This window comes from Ochotona curzoniae, unplaced genomic scaffold (assembly GCF_017591425.1).
Source record: "Ochotona curzoniae isolate NIBS_2020 unplaced genomic scaffold, NIBS_Ocur_1.0 patch53, whole genome shotgun sequence".
NCBI lineage: Eukaryota > Metazoa > Chordata > Mammalia > Lagomorpha > Ochotonidae > Ochotona > Ochotona curzoniae.
In genome coordinates, this window is record NW_024467032.1 from 77045 (window position 1) to 90537 (window position 13493).

A 13493-nucleotide genomic window follows, 5' to 3' on the forward strand; every position below is an offset into this window, starting at 1 on the left:
ACGTGACTTACTCTGCAGTGGCTTTTAACCAACCCAAAGAGGGGCAATAAAAACATGTGCGGTGTCATTCAGCAACATTCAGAACTGTCCTCTAGTTGTGTGAGACTTCACGGTTACATAATAAATTCAAGGAGTTTCTTTTTTGTCCAAGCGTATGTGCACAAACCAATATAGGGTTATAAAATATTGTTGAAAATAAATTTGAAACAATCCAATCAGAGTAAGATGGTCTAATAATGTAAATTTTGGGATAGATTATTGGCTAGGAATTAAAAATTAGGATTGTGTAGAATTTTAGTATAGCAGAAAAATACTGACAAGGGGCTGGCTCAACTGACCAATCTTCCACCTGCAAGCACTGGCATGCTATGTGGGTGGCAGTTCATGCTGCATTTCTGATCCAGCTCCCTGTTTGTGGCCTGGAAAGGCAGTAGAGGTTGACCCAAAGTCTTGGAACCCTGTACCCATGTAAAGATCTGAAAGAGGCTCCTGGTTTCAGATCTGCTCAGCTTCAGCTATTGCAGCCATTTGGGGAGTGAACCAGCAGATGGAAGATCTTTGTCTCTTTTTCTCTCTGCCTCTTCTCTCTGTAGATCTGCCAGTCTAATAAAAGTAAATACATATTTTTTTAAAAAGGTGTGACTATAAAGGAAAAATGTAAAATGTTTGGAAAATTTACTAAAATCATTTATTTTAGTTTGTGCTTATCTAATACATAGTGTTACTTGAGTATATCATGTCTTAGATTATATCAAACCATTCACACACCTGTCCATCTTTGAGCCTATGTATATGTGTATATGTAAATGTGTGTTCATACGTGCATGGCTACCACCAGCAAGAATGTATGAAGATTTTTACAAATTATTTTGAATTATAGTAATATTATGGATTACTTTTCTGGTTTTTTTTTTTAAGCTTTATTTATTTGAAAGGCAGAATGATAGACAGTTCTATTTGTTGGTTTACTTCCTAAATGGCCGTAGCAGAACTTCTTGTGGGTGGCCCATGTGGGAGTTAGCAGTCCAGGTTGTTGGCCCATCGTCTGCTGTTCTCCTGGCCTGGCTGGGAGCTGGAGCACATAGGACTCTGGCGAGCACTCCATGAAGGCTGCCAGCAGAACTCGCTGCACCCCAGTGCCAGCCCCTCAACTTGTTTCTAATAATGAGTATGTATTACATTTCAGTAAGAATTTAACAAATGTCATTTTAAATTACAAGATGCCTTTCTCACAATTAATATTTGAAGTTTGTGATACACTGGAATGGAAACAAAGCACAGGAGAAAGTCGTTAAACCCGTACATTTGTATGAAATCCCTCTTTTCTTGATTTTTCTTTTAAAGGGTGAGGTTGGCCTGCAAGGTTCTCCTGGACCCACCCTCTTGGTGGAGCCACCTGACTTTGATCTGTATAAAGGAGAAAAGGTAAGCTCCTGAGCCACTTGGTAAAGTAGCGCGGGAAAGTCTCCGACCACGTGCCTGTGAGAGCCTAGTGCTCATGCTGTGCCTCACCACGCTGACCTCAGGTCAGAACTCTCCTTAGTCCCATTGCTCAGAATGGAAAACGGAGACTCAGGGGCTCCCGGCGTTCTTGGTTTTACTCAGCTGTTGGCAGTGGACTTGGCTTGAGCTACCGACTTGGGCCAAGACCTTAATTTAATTCACATTGTTTTGTTAATATAAAAGAACTCAGATTGTTTTGAAATGTGAACCAAAAACAACCCCCAAAGCCTGGTTATCCTTTAGATGTTATACACAGGCCTCAGGTTTGTTCATTAGGATGGGAAAATGCGAAGAGCTGGGGCCACCAAGGACTCCTGCGACACAGGAACCCTTTGTTAGCCTCCGCCATGCATAGACCCAGTATCTTAAGTGGATACCTCAGTCCTTCCCAGTGACGTGGTTAATCTCTCTGCCTTCCTCAGAAGCACCACTTAGACTGAGGGCTGCTTCCCCAGCTGTCCTATTGGTTTGTGCATGCACCTCTCACACACAGAAGTGGTGCAGGCGGTGTAAGTGCCAACTAGTGACAGATAAACTATAATTCCTTATCTTAGAAAGTGAGTGAAATAGGCTGTGGATTCTTAAAGAGAAGGAATTCAGTAAGTTGAAGAATGAGAATAAACCAGATTATATTCTTTGTGATGTTTAGGGTTTGAAAGGAATTCCTGGAATGATTGGACTGCCTGGACCTCCAGGACCCAAGGTACTCTAAGTACTTCCCTGCCTCCCGAACAGTAGGATACTCTCTTAATGTTTTATTTTTATTTTGCCTAATCTTAGTGCTTTAATGGTTTATTTTATTTTATTTTTTTAATTTTAATAATGTTAGTTGATTAGGGTACAAAGGGTCAAGGGCTACAGGGTGAAAGTGGGTAATATCATTGTTTCCACACTAATATAATCATTTTTCCCTGTATCTGGGGTTAGGGAAGTAACAAAGGGAAAAGCCCCACCCTACCTCCCACCCATCCCCGATCCCCAACATGAGGCACGCTCCAAGGGTCCTGCTCAAACAGTTTTGATAGTGCTTTAATTGTAATGCATATTGTTAGAACTTTTTTTTACTAGTTCAATCTTTAAGCTTTTTTGCTTTTCCTTCGGTTTTCACTTTTCAAATTGCTGAAATACTGTTGCTTGAATCTCTCTAAATATTGTCATTTCTTCAAGGGTGAACCTGGTGTAGGCGCAAAAGGAGAGAAAGGTATTCCCGGATTCCCAGGACCTCGGGTGAGGCTCCATCATCGCCAACTTCTGGGGACCTGGAGGCATCTCTCATGTTTTTCTAAGACTAGCTCCACATTCCTGTGAGCTCAGAAAGTAGAGACTAGCTCACCAAACGGTGATACATTGTGGAGAATAATTGCGTGCTAGCCAAATGTCCCTGTCATTGAAAGTAGGAGAGCAGAAGATGGCGGTGGGCAGGGAGCAGTCACCAAGAGTGAAGCACCTCTCGCTTGGCTCAGGGCCAATGCAGCAGTTATGCAGAATGGTCTGTTTGAGTCCATTTGATGAAGCAAGACGCTGTTCTAGAGGCAGTAGAAAGGACAAAAGCACAATATCACTCCAGTCACTTCCAGGAATGTCACTAGTTGAATGTGCATTCAAAGAGTCACTGTGTGGGTCTGGCAGGTTGGCATGAGACTGAGTTTGTCTGGCTCTACGTTTAGTATTGAATATGAAATACCACATTCCACAGTCATTTTTGTTGTTGATTATGTATCAAACACCTGTTTATTTCTGGGCATGTTATTTGCAGGGACTTCAAATATATCTGTCCTATTGTAAGCATTAGATTAAAATTGGAAAATAAACAGGAACAAAAGCATGTCCTTATTTAAATCAGGAGTACTTTTAAAACAATTTTTAAAAATCCAATTTAATATTTAAGAAAATATTAATGTAACCGCTGCTATGAACAGAGGGGATCTATTTTTGCATTTATTACTTTTATTCATCTACCTTTGCAAACAAGACTAAATAGCCATGAGATAATGGTTCCTCCACTGTGACTTAATTCTGTTGTGTTGCTTCTGTGACTCTGTCAGGGGGACCCAGGTTCCTACGGACCTCCAGGCTTCCCAGGACTGAAGGTAAATGTATCCCATTCAAAAGATAACCATGTTTTCACGGGTAAATACAACAATGCAATTCAGTATCATTGGGAGTTGTACTTTTGCATGTAAACGCTTATGGAACTGAAAAAGTAGATACATCCATATTATGGATTGCAAAAAACTGTGAATGTAAAATCTGAGGCAAAAACTGCTGCAACCCAGGAACATTGTTTAGAATGCACAGTCTCAGTGAGCGTGTGTTATTCAGGTTAAATAAGGATGAGCTCATTTGTCCCTCCATCACATTAAAAACAAAGCCTTTACATCCACAATGCCATGGTACACGTGAGCAGCAGAATGTTGAACCTGTACCTGATGCTGGAGAATGATACTGTGTACTAAGTGAGTGGCTGGAATAATTGAAAGGGAAAGTAAGGAGGGAGAGGGGCGAGGGAAAGGGAGAGAATCCCAGTACCTACAAAACTGCTTCACAAAAAATAATAAACATAATTTAAAATATAAATAAATAAAACATGTTTTTGCTTGTTTGTAGGGAGAACCAGGGCTTGTTGGAGAGCCCGGACTGCTCGGATTTCTTGGCCCTAAGGTAAAAAGAAAGTGAAATTGTTTGTCTACATCCCCTCTCGAAAAGCCCTTTATGTTAATTCATGTATGAAAAAGCTTTAAAGACATTTTAAAGATTTTTGGAAGACACGGTTATTTAATTCATACAGAACATTGCGATGCATGATGATCAGGTCATTGCCACCTTCCATGAATCTGTCTGTTGTACTTTTGTGAAGCTTGAAGGTTAGTAATAAAGTTTTAAGAATTCCATGGACTGACACAGGATTGAAAAGAAAAAAATGGGATCCTGGAGAAGGAACCTCTATGACTTCTCATTCGGCTACCTGGCAGGGCAAGCCACGAGGGCATTAAATGGACTCAATCAGGGAGATGTTTGTTGCCAAAATAAAATGTAGATTCAGGTCTTAGGACAGACTGTTGCAGAATGCTGAGTTGCAGATATTATGTCAACTGACTTCACTGAAGGATGTGGAACACTTCTGTTGGAATGGTACTTTCCCTTTTGCGAGAGCCTTTGTGAGTTTATTATTGACACGTATTTGTAGGTAGCTGGATGATGCCTCTTTATTGTTCCCCAAATCACATGAATTGCTCATTTGTCTAGGCAATAGTCAATCTTGTGTGAATGCGCACATGGTCCCCTTTCCGTTCATTGTCAAGCAGTGTGAGAAAGTCCTGATATTCCTAAGTGAACATGTGCATGATTTCAGGGAGATCCCGGAGACCGCGGGCAGCCCGGACCACCAGGTGCTTTGGTCACTCCATCTCTTCCAGTCAAAGGTTTGCGTCTTGTTCAGTTCTTCTGTGGGTCATGTGGAAATGAGACACCAGTGGCTGCTGCAGAGGGCTTAGGACGAGAATTTTGGTAGCTTGCACAGTAGGCTGACTACATATGCAGTTTCAGATGTGCCTCTTGACTCCCTTCTAGAAGCAGAAGATGTTAAATTTCCTTTCAATAGATAAGCCACATATTGGGCTTTTTAGAATGCCAACTTCAGAAAGTCATGACTTTCATATATATATATGCTCAAAAACATAGTAGGTACTGTATCTGTTTATCCTCCACTGTACTAACACCTACCAGATGCTCCATGCACCAATAACAAAGAAAGCTCCCTACAAAGTTCCTACATCTGCAGGGGAAGGGCAGCCACAAGCATTTCCATCTAGGATATTCTATTTTAAATATGGCAAAAAAATTCAAGTATCTTCTTACAGCCTTTACCTGGCCTTACCCAAAGTCAATTCTACAATTCTTGTATATGTTTGTTTACTCACATGTCTCATCATCTCTGGCAGGTCCTCCAGGGGATCCAGGCTTCCCTGGTCGCTATGGAGAAATGGGGGCCACTGGACCACCCGGTCCCCCAGGTCCACCAGGCAGGCCTGGGGAATCCAATGCAGGTATGAATCCACCAGCTTTTCTGCCTGCCACATTTTCTGCATCAGAATCTGCATTGGGGTTCTTTTTTTCTTTTCTTTTCTCTTCTCTTCTTTTTTCTTTTCTTTTCTCTTTCTCTTCTCTCTTTCTTTCTTTCTTTCTTTCTTTCTTTCTTTCTTTCTTTCTTTCTTTCTTTCTTTCTTTCTTTCTTTCTTTCTTTCCTTTCATATAAGAATACCATATGGCTTGCAGTATAGACATAGTATATTAGCTATTAATATCATTACTCATATTTGGCCCAAATCTTCAGGACCTTATCTTGAAGATATCATCTTTATAGCATGACGTGAGGAATAAAGATAACATTTGCAATAATAACTGATGACCATTCATTTAACTACATGCTACGTTACTGATGACCCACAGGGTTCCAGTTGTCCACTGCTGAACAGATGACCCACAACATAGTAATCAGTGCATTATTCCCTCCCTTTGTTTGCAGTTCAAGAGTTCAGGAAGAGCTAAGCCGAATAACACTGACTCCGAGATTTTTCATGTGATTGTAGTCGCATAATGGCTGGGATGGACAGAAAGGCCTGGCTAGGGCCCTCTGCCTGCATTTTGCACGTAGTGTCAGAACCTTCCTGTGCAGGTTCTGGACTTTGGCTTCTTGCAGCATGGGGGCTTCAGAGCTGTGCGCCTGCTTCTGTAGCAACTCAGCACTGTTTTCCCAAGTGCGGGAGCTCTCAGGGAAGAAGCTGTCTTCTTCGAGAGGAGTCAGTCCCTCCTCCCTCCACCTCTTGATGGTGAAATGTCAAGTTTCTGCAAGAGTGCAAGAGGGCTGGGCTGTCCTTGCCGCCATTTTCCATGGAGACACAGTGACAAGGCTTGTTTAGCAGCAAGCTGTGAGAGTCTGTTGCTCTCCTCTGAAGGCTTGCCTCAGTCGGGGAGCCAGAACACCAGCGAGGGAAGTGGGTTGTCCAGTGCTGCCAGCGTTTACCTGCGGCCGCAGTGTGCTTTTAGACCTCATCTGGATGCAGATGATTCTATGAGCCTACTTTTTATATACTAAATGTGCTAACTTGCTTATTCCTAGTATTCTTACTAAATTATTGGTGTTGAAAAGATGGGAAAGGATCTGAAATAGATAGAATATTATTTTCCAATAACCCTGAGAAGTTGGGGCGTGGAGAGTAAGAAATCCCCCCCAAATCTGTTTAATTCCACTTACACGCATGTTTCACAGGAGGCTCATGTTGGTTCGGTTGTTTTGGAGCTGTGCTTTTCTTCCCATGTGTCAAGCCCAGGCTAGTAATGTTCCTGGTGGAAAAGCAAACTTGATGCACCTCCTGTTTTTTTTCTACTTCTTGTGACATTGTCATCTAGAATAGGTTTTATTTGTATAAGAACAGTTTTATTGAGAGTTCACTGACATAAAAAAATGTGTAACTTCACGTTGATCACTTGATGTTCCAACATATGTTGTAAAAGGATTTCCGAACTCTAGTTATTGGCGTGTCTGCCACTTTTACATAGTCATCCTGAGTGTGAATGTGTGTGTGTGTGCTGAGGATTCAGTTGAAGACTTAGTCTCCTACCACTGTCAGGGTTACATTATAGAATTGTGCATCAGCATTCCCATGCCATAGATTAGGTTCCCAGAACTTCCCTGGCACAACTGTGTCTTGGCACCTTTTGACCAATATTACTTCATTCAGCACTTCCTACAGCCCCCTGGCAGCTATCATTCTACTGCCTGTATTTGCAATTCTGCGGATAAGTGAGATCACAAAATGCTTCTCCTTCTGTGTATTTTATTTTGCTGAATAGAATGTTCTCCACCGCCATACTTAATTTCCTTTAAGAAGTCGATGATCTAAGGAAAAATGTACTGCTTTTAATTTCTTCTACAGGAACATTATACTGAGAATGAGTTTTCTGTTCTTGGCTTCTTTCACAGGCATGAAGGGACCTCCTGGCCCACCTGGGTCTCCTGGTCTGCCAGGACTTCCAGGGGCACCTGGTGTTCCTGGGAGACCTGACTCAGCTCCAGGGAGACCAGGGCTGCCAGGATCACCCGGCCCTCCTGGAGCACCAGGACCGCAGGGACCCCCAGGATCAGATGGTGACGTATTCCTTATTCCCATTCATTATTGTTTGTGCTCCCGGGGACACTTATGGTATCGTTAGAAAATCCAACTTTCAAAATCTGTTAGAAGCTCTATGTCATGAGCCAAATTAGAAAATTAATGCTCTTTTATAAGCAAATACAGTTGTGAAGCAGTCACACTGATTAAAGTATGTACGATTATTTGAATTTAATAGAATTTTGTAAATTAATACAACTTTTAAATACAGTTTTGATTTTTATTGGTATCTGGCATTTGGTTTGAGGGTCAAACTGTCCTATTAGGCCTGTTTTGAGGGATTCAAATCCAAAAGCAATACTTCTTTCATTCCTTGCTCTCCATAGGCAATGAGTTCAACCCCAGGATTAAAGTTGTATTTTTTATTTTCAATGTATTTGCAATGCTACTTCTAAATGTTTCAGTTTGAGTATTATCTTTTGACTTCTCCCTACATCCGCCATCTACCCAATGTACATGTGGTCATTTTCCACTTCCCTAAGCTAGTGGTAGACTAATTGGTATAGCTTTGCTTGCATATTTATTGTGTACATTGAATGGTTGTATAGATACAATGCACTGAGCTACATCATGGAATGTAGTATTCCTTTTCCAGCACAGCATTTAGCAAATTGTCTTGTTTCCTCTTTGTGTATGCTCCTTTGGTTTCCAGCATACATACTGTTAACCTCAAATCATGCAGTATTATGTAAATTTTATCACTATGTACTCCAACTCATTAAACATTCTATCAGTATTATCTCTGAATAAATTTCTCCTGGAGTGAAGCTTGCTTGCTTTTTTTTTTTTTTTAAATTTATTCCAATTAGGTCAGGTCGCAGTTTTGATCTGCTGTTCCGATGCTCTCTTGAGAGCTCCCTTTACGATTGTCCTTGGAATTTTCTCTTCCCCTGCCCCCCCTTACCCTGTCTGTATCCTGTTTTCCACAATGCGTATCACTGCAGTGGTCTCTCCCCTCATTGTACGGCTCAGCAAAGGGTGTGAGCAAAAGGGGAAACTTGGAGAAATCATACTTGTCTGCAAATGACTTTCTCTGCTGAGGTTGATAGTCTGGATGAATAGAAAATTCTAGGTTGGAAATCCTTTATCCTCAGGACTTTTCAATTGTTCTCTGGCCTTCAGCATTGCTCCCAGGAACTCCAACATGTGGGTACTTGATTCTTTCAAGCTGAGGCTTTATTTTATTTTATTTTTTTGAAAGCTTATAGGACTTCTCTGATGTTCATGTCTTAAATACTGCAATGAGTTGCCTTTGTGTAGATATAATTTCACTTGCTGCTCACGCTCGGTGGGCAGTTTCAATCCGAGAAACTTCTTCCTTAAAAAAAATTCGTAAAGCTTCTCATTGACACATTTCTCTATTCCTCTCTCCCCCCTTCTTTTGTACTTTATATGTTGTAACTAATCTTATTATTTTATAACTAATCTTGTATGACTGTTTTTTCTGATCTTTATTACTCTTTGCCTCATTATTTCCTTAATATTCTGGGAGATTTATTTAGATTACACTTTCCTCTCCTGAATTTTAAAATTTCTACTCTCATAAGGCGTACACTATTTGCATAATTTTTAAGAATTCAGTTGTTCTTATTCTCATGAAACATTTTATTTTGTGGTCTGCATTTTGGGAAGGAATACCTTTTTCTCCTGCTTCTTAAATTATATTGATTCTTTGAAAGTATTCTTACTGCATTCTTTTCTTCTCTCCAGTTCTTGCCGTTTCTGTTATTGTTGTATGTTGTTGTTTGTTGTTGCAGTTTTTGAGAAGGTAATCTAACAGTCTAATCAGTTCTTTAATAAATCTCATCTTGAAGCTCAAAATCTTCATATTCAGGGGAGAGTTCTGGTATGAATTTGTTTCCTGCTTAGCTTTACCCATTGTCTGTGTAGAAAGAAGCTGGCAAAATCCTTCCACAATGTTTTGATGCTGGTTCTTCCCTTTCCTTTATGTATGCCTTTTTCTTGTCTTACTATCTTCTGCTGGGATTTGGGCAGAGTGTAGAACTTATTCTTTGCATCTTATCTGTCCTATTAAGCTCAATGTATCTGAAATATTGCTGTTGCAAGCCCTGCTGTAAGCTCATTTTTCATTAACTAGTGATTGATAACCAAAGAGGAGAACATCTTTGACATACTTCGATGCAGTTTTTAAATGTTTCTGGAGGTTGGCTTGTTTCTGTTGTCCATGACTTTGTTCTCCAGCCCACTAAGTTAATGCTGAGACTAAGGATGACTTTACAAATGATTCTGCTGGGACATCCATGCCAGGATTACTACTTGGGCTATCTCTGTTTATGTTCCTTTAACACCGAGAAAGAATCCTAGGGAAAGAATGGAACAAATATTGGGGGGAGCTTGTTGGGGAAGCATAGGAAAGGCAGGTATGAGTACAAAGAGGCTTGTTCTATAGAAAACATTCATGAGTTGTATGTGATTCTCTCTGCCCACCCTTTTCCCACCACATAGTGATATACTGTACTGCTGGGTGCCCTGGACCTCAAGGAATAAAGGGAAGAATGGGTCCTCCAGGAGGAAGAGGCTTGAAAGGAGAAAAAGGCAAGTATGAAACCAAGGCAGAAATCTTGGGCACAACCACAAGGGGAGGTCGTGTGTGAGCTGCGTAGTGTGACACCTCATTCAGATTTGTTACTCACTTTGGGTAACCCTGTAAGTAATACGCTTCATTATTTGCTATGATGTGGTTAAAGTTCACCCAAAAGTCAAAACTTTGTATGCCAGGGTATAAAGGAGACACTTAGCCTGCTCTGAAATTTGCCTCCATACGGTGACTCTGCCCACGAGGCTCCCTCGAGAGCTGCAGACACGGTACTGCAGTGATGCTCCATGGCACTTTTCCTTGGTGGGTCCCATGTTTCCACAATTGATCAGTGTCGATCACTCTAAATTGTTGGGTGTCTTCCTGATCTGGATTAGGCATGAGTACAGACACAGGGTGTTCTAAGTGCGAGTTGTGACTCAGCTTCCCGGTGGTTAGCAAATGCCTTGGTGGTGAATTTGCAACTATGATATGTAAGGCATCTATAATCGGCCATCAAATAGCTTGTCTCCTCAATCAGGGCTTGTGCTGTAAGCAATTTTTATGTATTTTAATTTTATTTGGGTTTTTCAGTAATGCCGATTAAAAAACTTACAAATGCCAAGCTGCTTTTTCAGTACTATTTAGAAACTAGCTAGTCCCCATTATGTCAGGATTTTTATTTTAAGACAAAAAAGAAAAACAAAAAACGAAAAACCACTCTACTTACTGAGAAATGAAAAACCCACCTAGTATGGCCCATGTCTGGGTATTCCGTGCCACAGTCCCTATTTCACATATTCTGACAAGCTTGCATAAAGAGTTCTTCATATCAGATGCTTTCTGGTCTACATTTGCTCTGTGGTTTTTCTATTGTATAGTAAAACTCTCACTGGGAATTTTGCTCTGGAAATGTGACAAACTTGCTTCTTATCTTCTGTCTAGGAAACAAAGGACTCTGTGACTGCAAGCCTGGTCCCATGGGTCCCCCAGGACCACCAGGATTTCCTGGGAGACAGGGCAGCAAGGGGGACTTGGGACCCCCTGGTTGGCTTGGTGAAAAAGGAGACCCAGGCCCTCCTGGTGCTGCAGGATCTCCAGGGCCTCCAGTGAGTAATACTTGCCAGTATCTTTTAAATTAAAAGAGACAAATGCAGAATTGTGCCTGTCTTTAATATATAGTAATATACATATATATATATATATATATCTCCTTTCAACCTGTAATCAATAATACCTTGCAAAAACCTGTATTTAGTCTTCCATCAAACTATCTATCTACTCATAATTCCTTTTATCAACTAATTAGCATTTATTGAGGGCCCACTACATTCCCAGAACCTGTTCCATGTAGGGAGACACAAAAGGGCTTACAACATGGTCTCCACATTTCTGGAGCTTCAAAGACACCAAGCAGACATAGTATGGCAGATGGAGATGAAGCCCACCAGCATCTAGTGTGGCTTGAGTGGGCAGAGTGAGGGGCAGGACAGGAGCAGGTGCAGTCAAAGAGGTGGTGGGAGGCTGGGAGGGATCGCAGAGCACCGGCTCTGTGGGTGAATGAGACTGGAACTTTTTAAAAATTTCTTTATTTTTGACAATCTTTACATGGTTAATTAGGACACAAAATGTCAAGGACTACAGGAAAGTGGGTAAAACTATTATTCCCACATTCTCTTTTTTTCTGTATCTGGTGTAAAGGGGGAGATAAAGGGAGAAGCCCCACTCAGACTCACCCATCCCAGGTCCCTGATGTGAGGCATGTTCTGAGGGTCCTGCTTAAGCAGTTTTGATAGTTCAACAGTTCTGAATTGCTGCCAGCCTCGCTGTTCCAAGCACAATGAAATCTCTTCAGAATCTACTGGCTGACATAGTCTCTTCATGGTTGGGGTTCTGAGATCAGCAGTTCAGTTGGAGGGATCCCCAAAGAAACTTCATCTGAGGTGATCCCAGACCTGATTCTTTTGTGTAATTGCAAGTAAAGGGCCCGGCACCATCTGTCACCTCATTTAGCTTATGCACATGCTGCTGGTGGTTGCAATTGCTGGGTCAGTTCTGTTTCCAGCCCTGTCTTCCACACGAACCAATGGGTGTTGCAGTCCAGCCCGATCCTGCCCACTTCATACTCAGCCCTCATGCAAACCAGTGGGAGCTGCAGCCTAGTTGGGGCGACTCCCCATAACCCTCACCAGGCCTGCCCCCTACCCTGGTTCCCATGCTTGCCAGTATGTACAACAGACTTGTTCAGTCTGTCCCACATCCCATTTAGCTCTTGTACATGTCAATGGGCATTGAAGCCTAGTTCATCCCAACCAGCCCCACTATCCAGCCCACACATACTGGCGGGTGCCGTTCTGTCCAGCCACCCCTGCCCCAGTCCTGGTTTTCATGCTGTCCAGTGGGAGTGGTAACCCAAGAGGGAGGTGTCTACTATTTCCGTACTAGGCCACTCCCACTTCTGGATCATGCACTTTCCGGATGGTTCTGGAGTTTAACTTGACAGATTAGCCACCAGTGCCAGCATCTGCTATCTGATGCTGGGGCAAAGCCCAACCAACCCTCACCCATTCTGCTTTATGTTTGCACCAGTAGGGACAGTCAACCAAGCCTGGCTCTTCCCTGGTTTGGCTCACATGAGTTCCACAGGTGTTGTTGCCCTGCCTGGTCTGGTTTGCCCCCATTCCAACTCACACTCGACAGTGAGAGTAGCTGTCCAGCAGGGGAGCCCTCCACATTTGAAGTCCTTTTTCTAACTTGTCTATTTGTACTTAAAAATTTGTCTCCTCCACCTTTTTGCTGTCTCACAGACACTGTTATAAACAGGATGCCACACTGTAGTGATATTTCCCAGAATACTGAGCTGTGTAGAGCTATTTTTCTCAATATTAAATGACTCCTCACCATTTAATCCCACTGTGTTTTTGCACTCTCTGTGTATATTTCTGGCATCTTTATCATTACACGCTTTAGGCGGCCATTGAGTTTTTTTCTATGCTTGCCTCTCTTTCTCTTTATATATAGCTCAGAGCTCATAAATGAATGCAAACCAGTTGAAAAGGTAATTATACTTATTTGAACACATTGTTAAGATTGTATGAAAATAAGACAAGCAACCAGCATCTGTATGAGCCAAGTTCAGAGTTGGCTCATTTTCCACCCTTGCCAGTTGCCTGGCTATGCGTTTTTCATTGCTGAGGTCATTAGACATGCAAGCTTAAGCTGAGTGCTGTGTTATGTGCTGCTTGACTACTCATTGTCCCAACGGTGTGTTTCTGGATCGTGTG

The 13493-nt window shown here is 41.9% G+C and overlaps 1 protein-coding gene across 1 annotated transcript in view; it reads left to right on the forward strand.

The window, feature by feature from the left end:
- Window positions 1-13493, forward strand: part of LOC121168088 (collagen alpha-4(IV) chain-like) — a 141263-nt gene that overhangs the window by 73365 nt on the left and 54405 nt on the right. The window contains exons 15-24 of the mRNA XM_040997854.1: window positions 1345-1425; window positions 2153-2206; window positions 2671-2730; window positions 3549-3593; window positions 4111-4164; window positions 4856-4925; window positions 5445-5549; window positions 7487-7651; window positions 10140-10229; window positions 11155-11318. Of these exons, the coding sequence (XP_040853788.1) occupies window positions 1345-1425; window positions 2153-2206; window positions 2671-2730; window positions 3549-3593; window positions 4111-4164; window positions 4856-4925; window positions 5445-5549; window positions 7487-7651; window positions 10140-10229; window positions 11155-11318 (888 nt within the window). The remainder of the gene's footprint in view (window positions 1-1344; window positions 1426-2152; window positions 2207-2670; window positions 2731-3548; window positions 3594-4110; window positions 4165-4855; window positions 4926-5444; window positions 5550-7486; window positions 7652-10139; window positions 10230-11154; window positions 11319-13493) is intronic.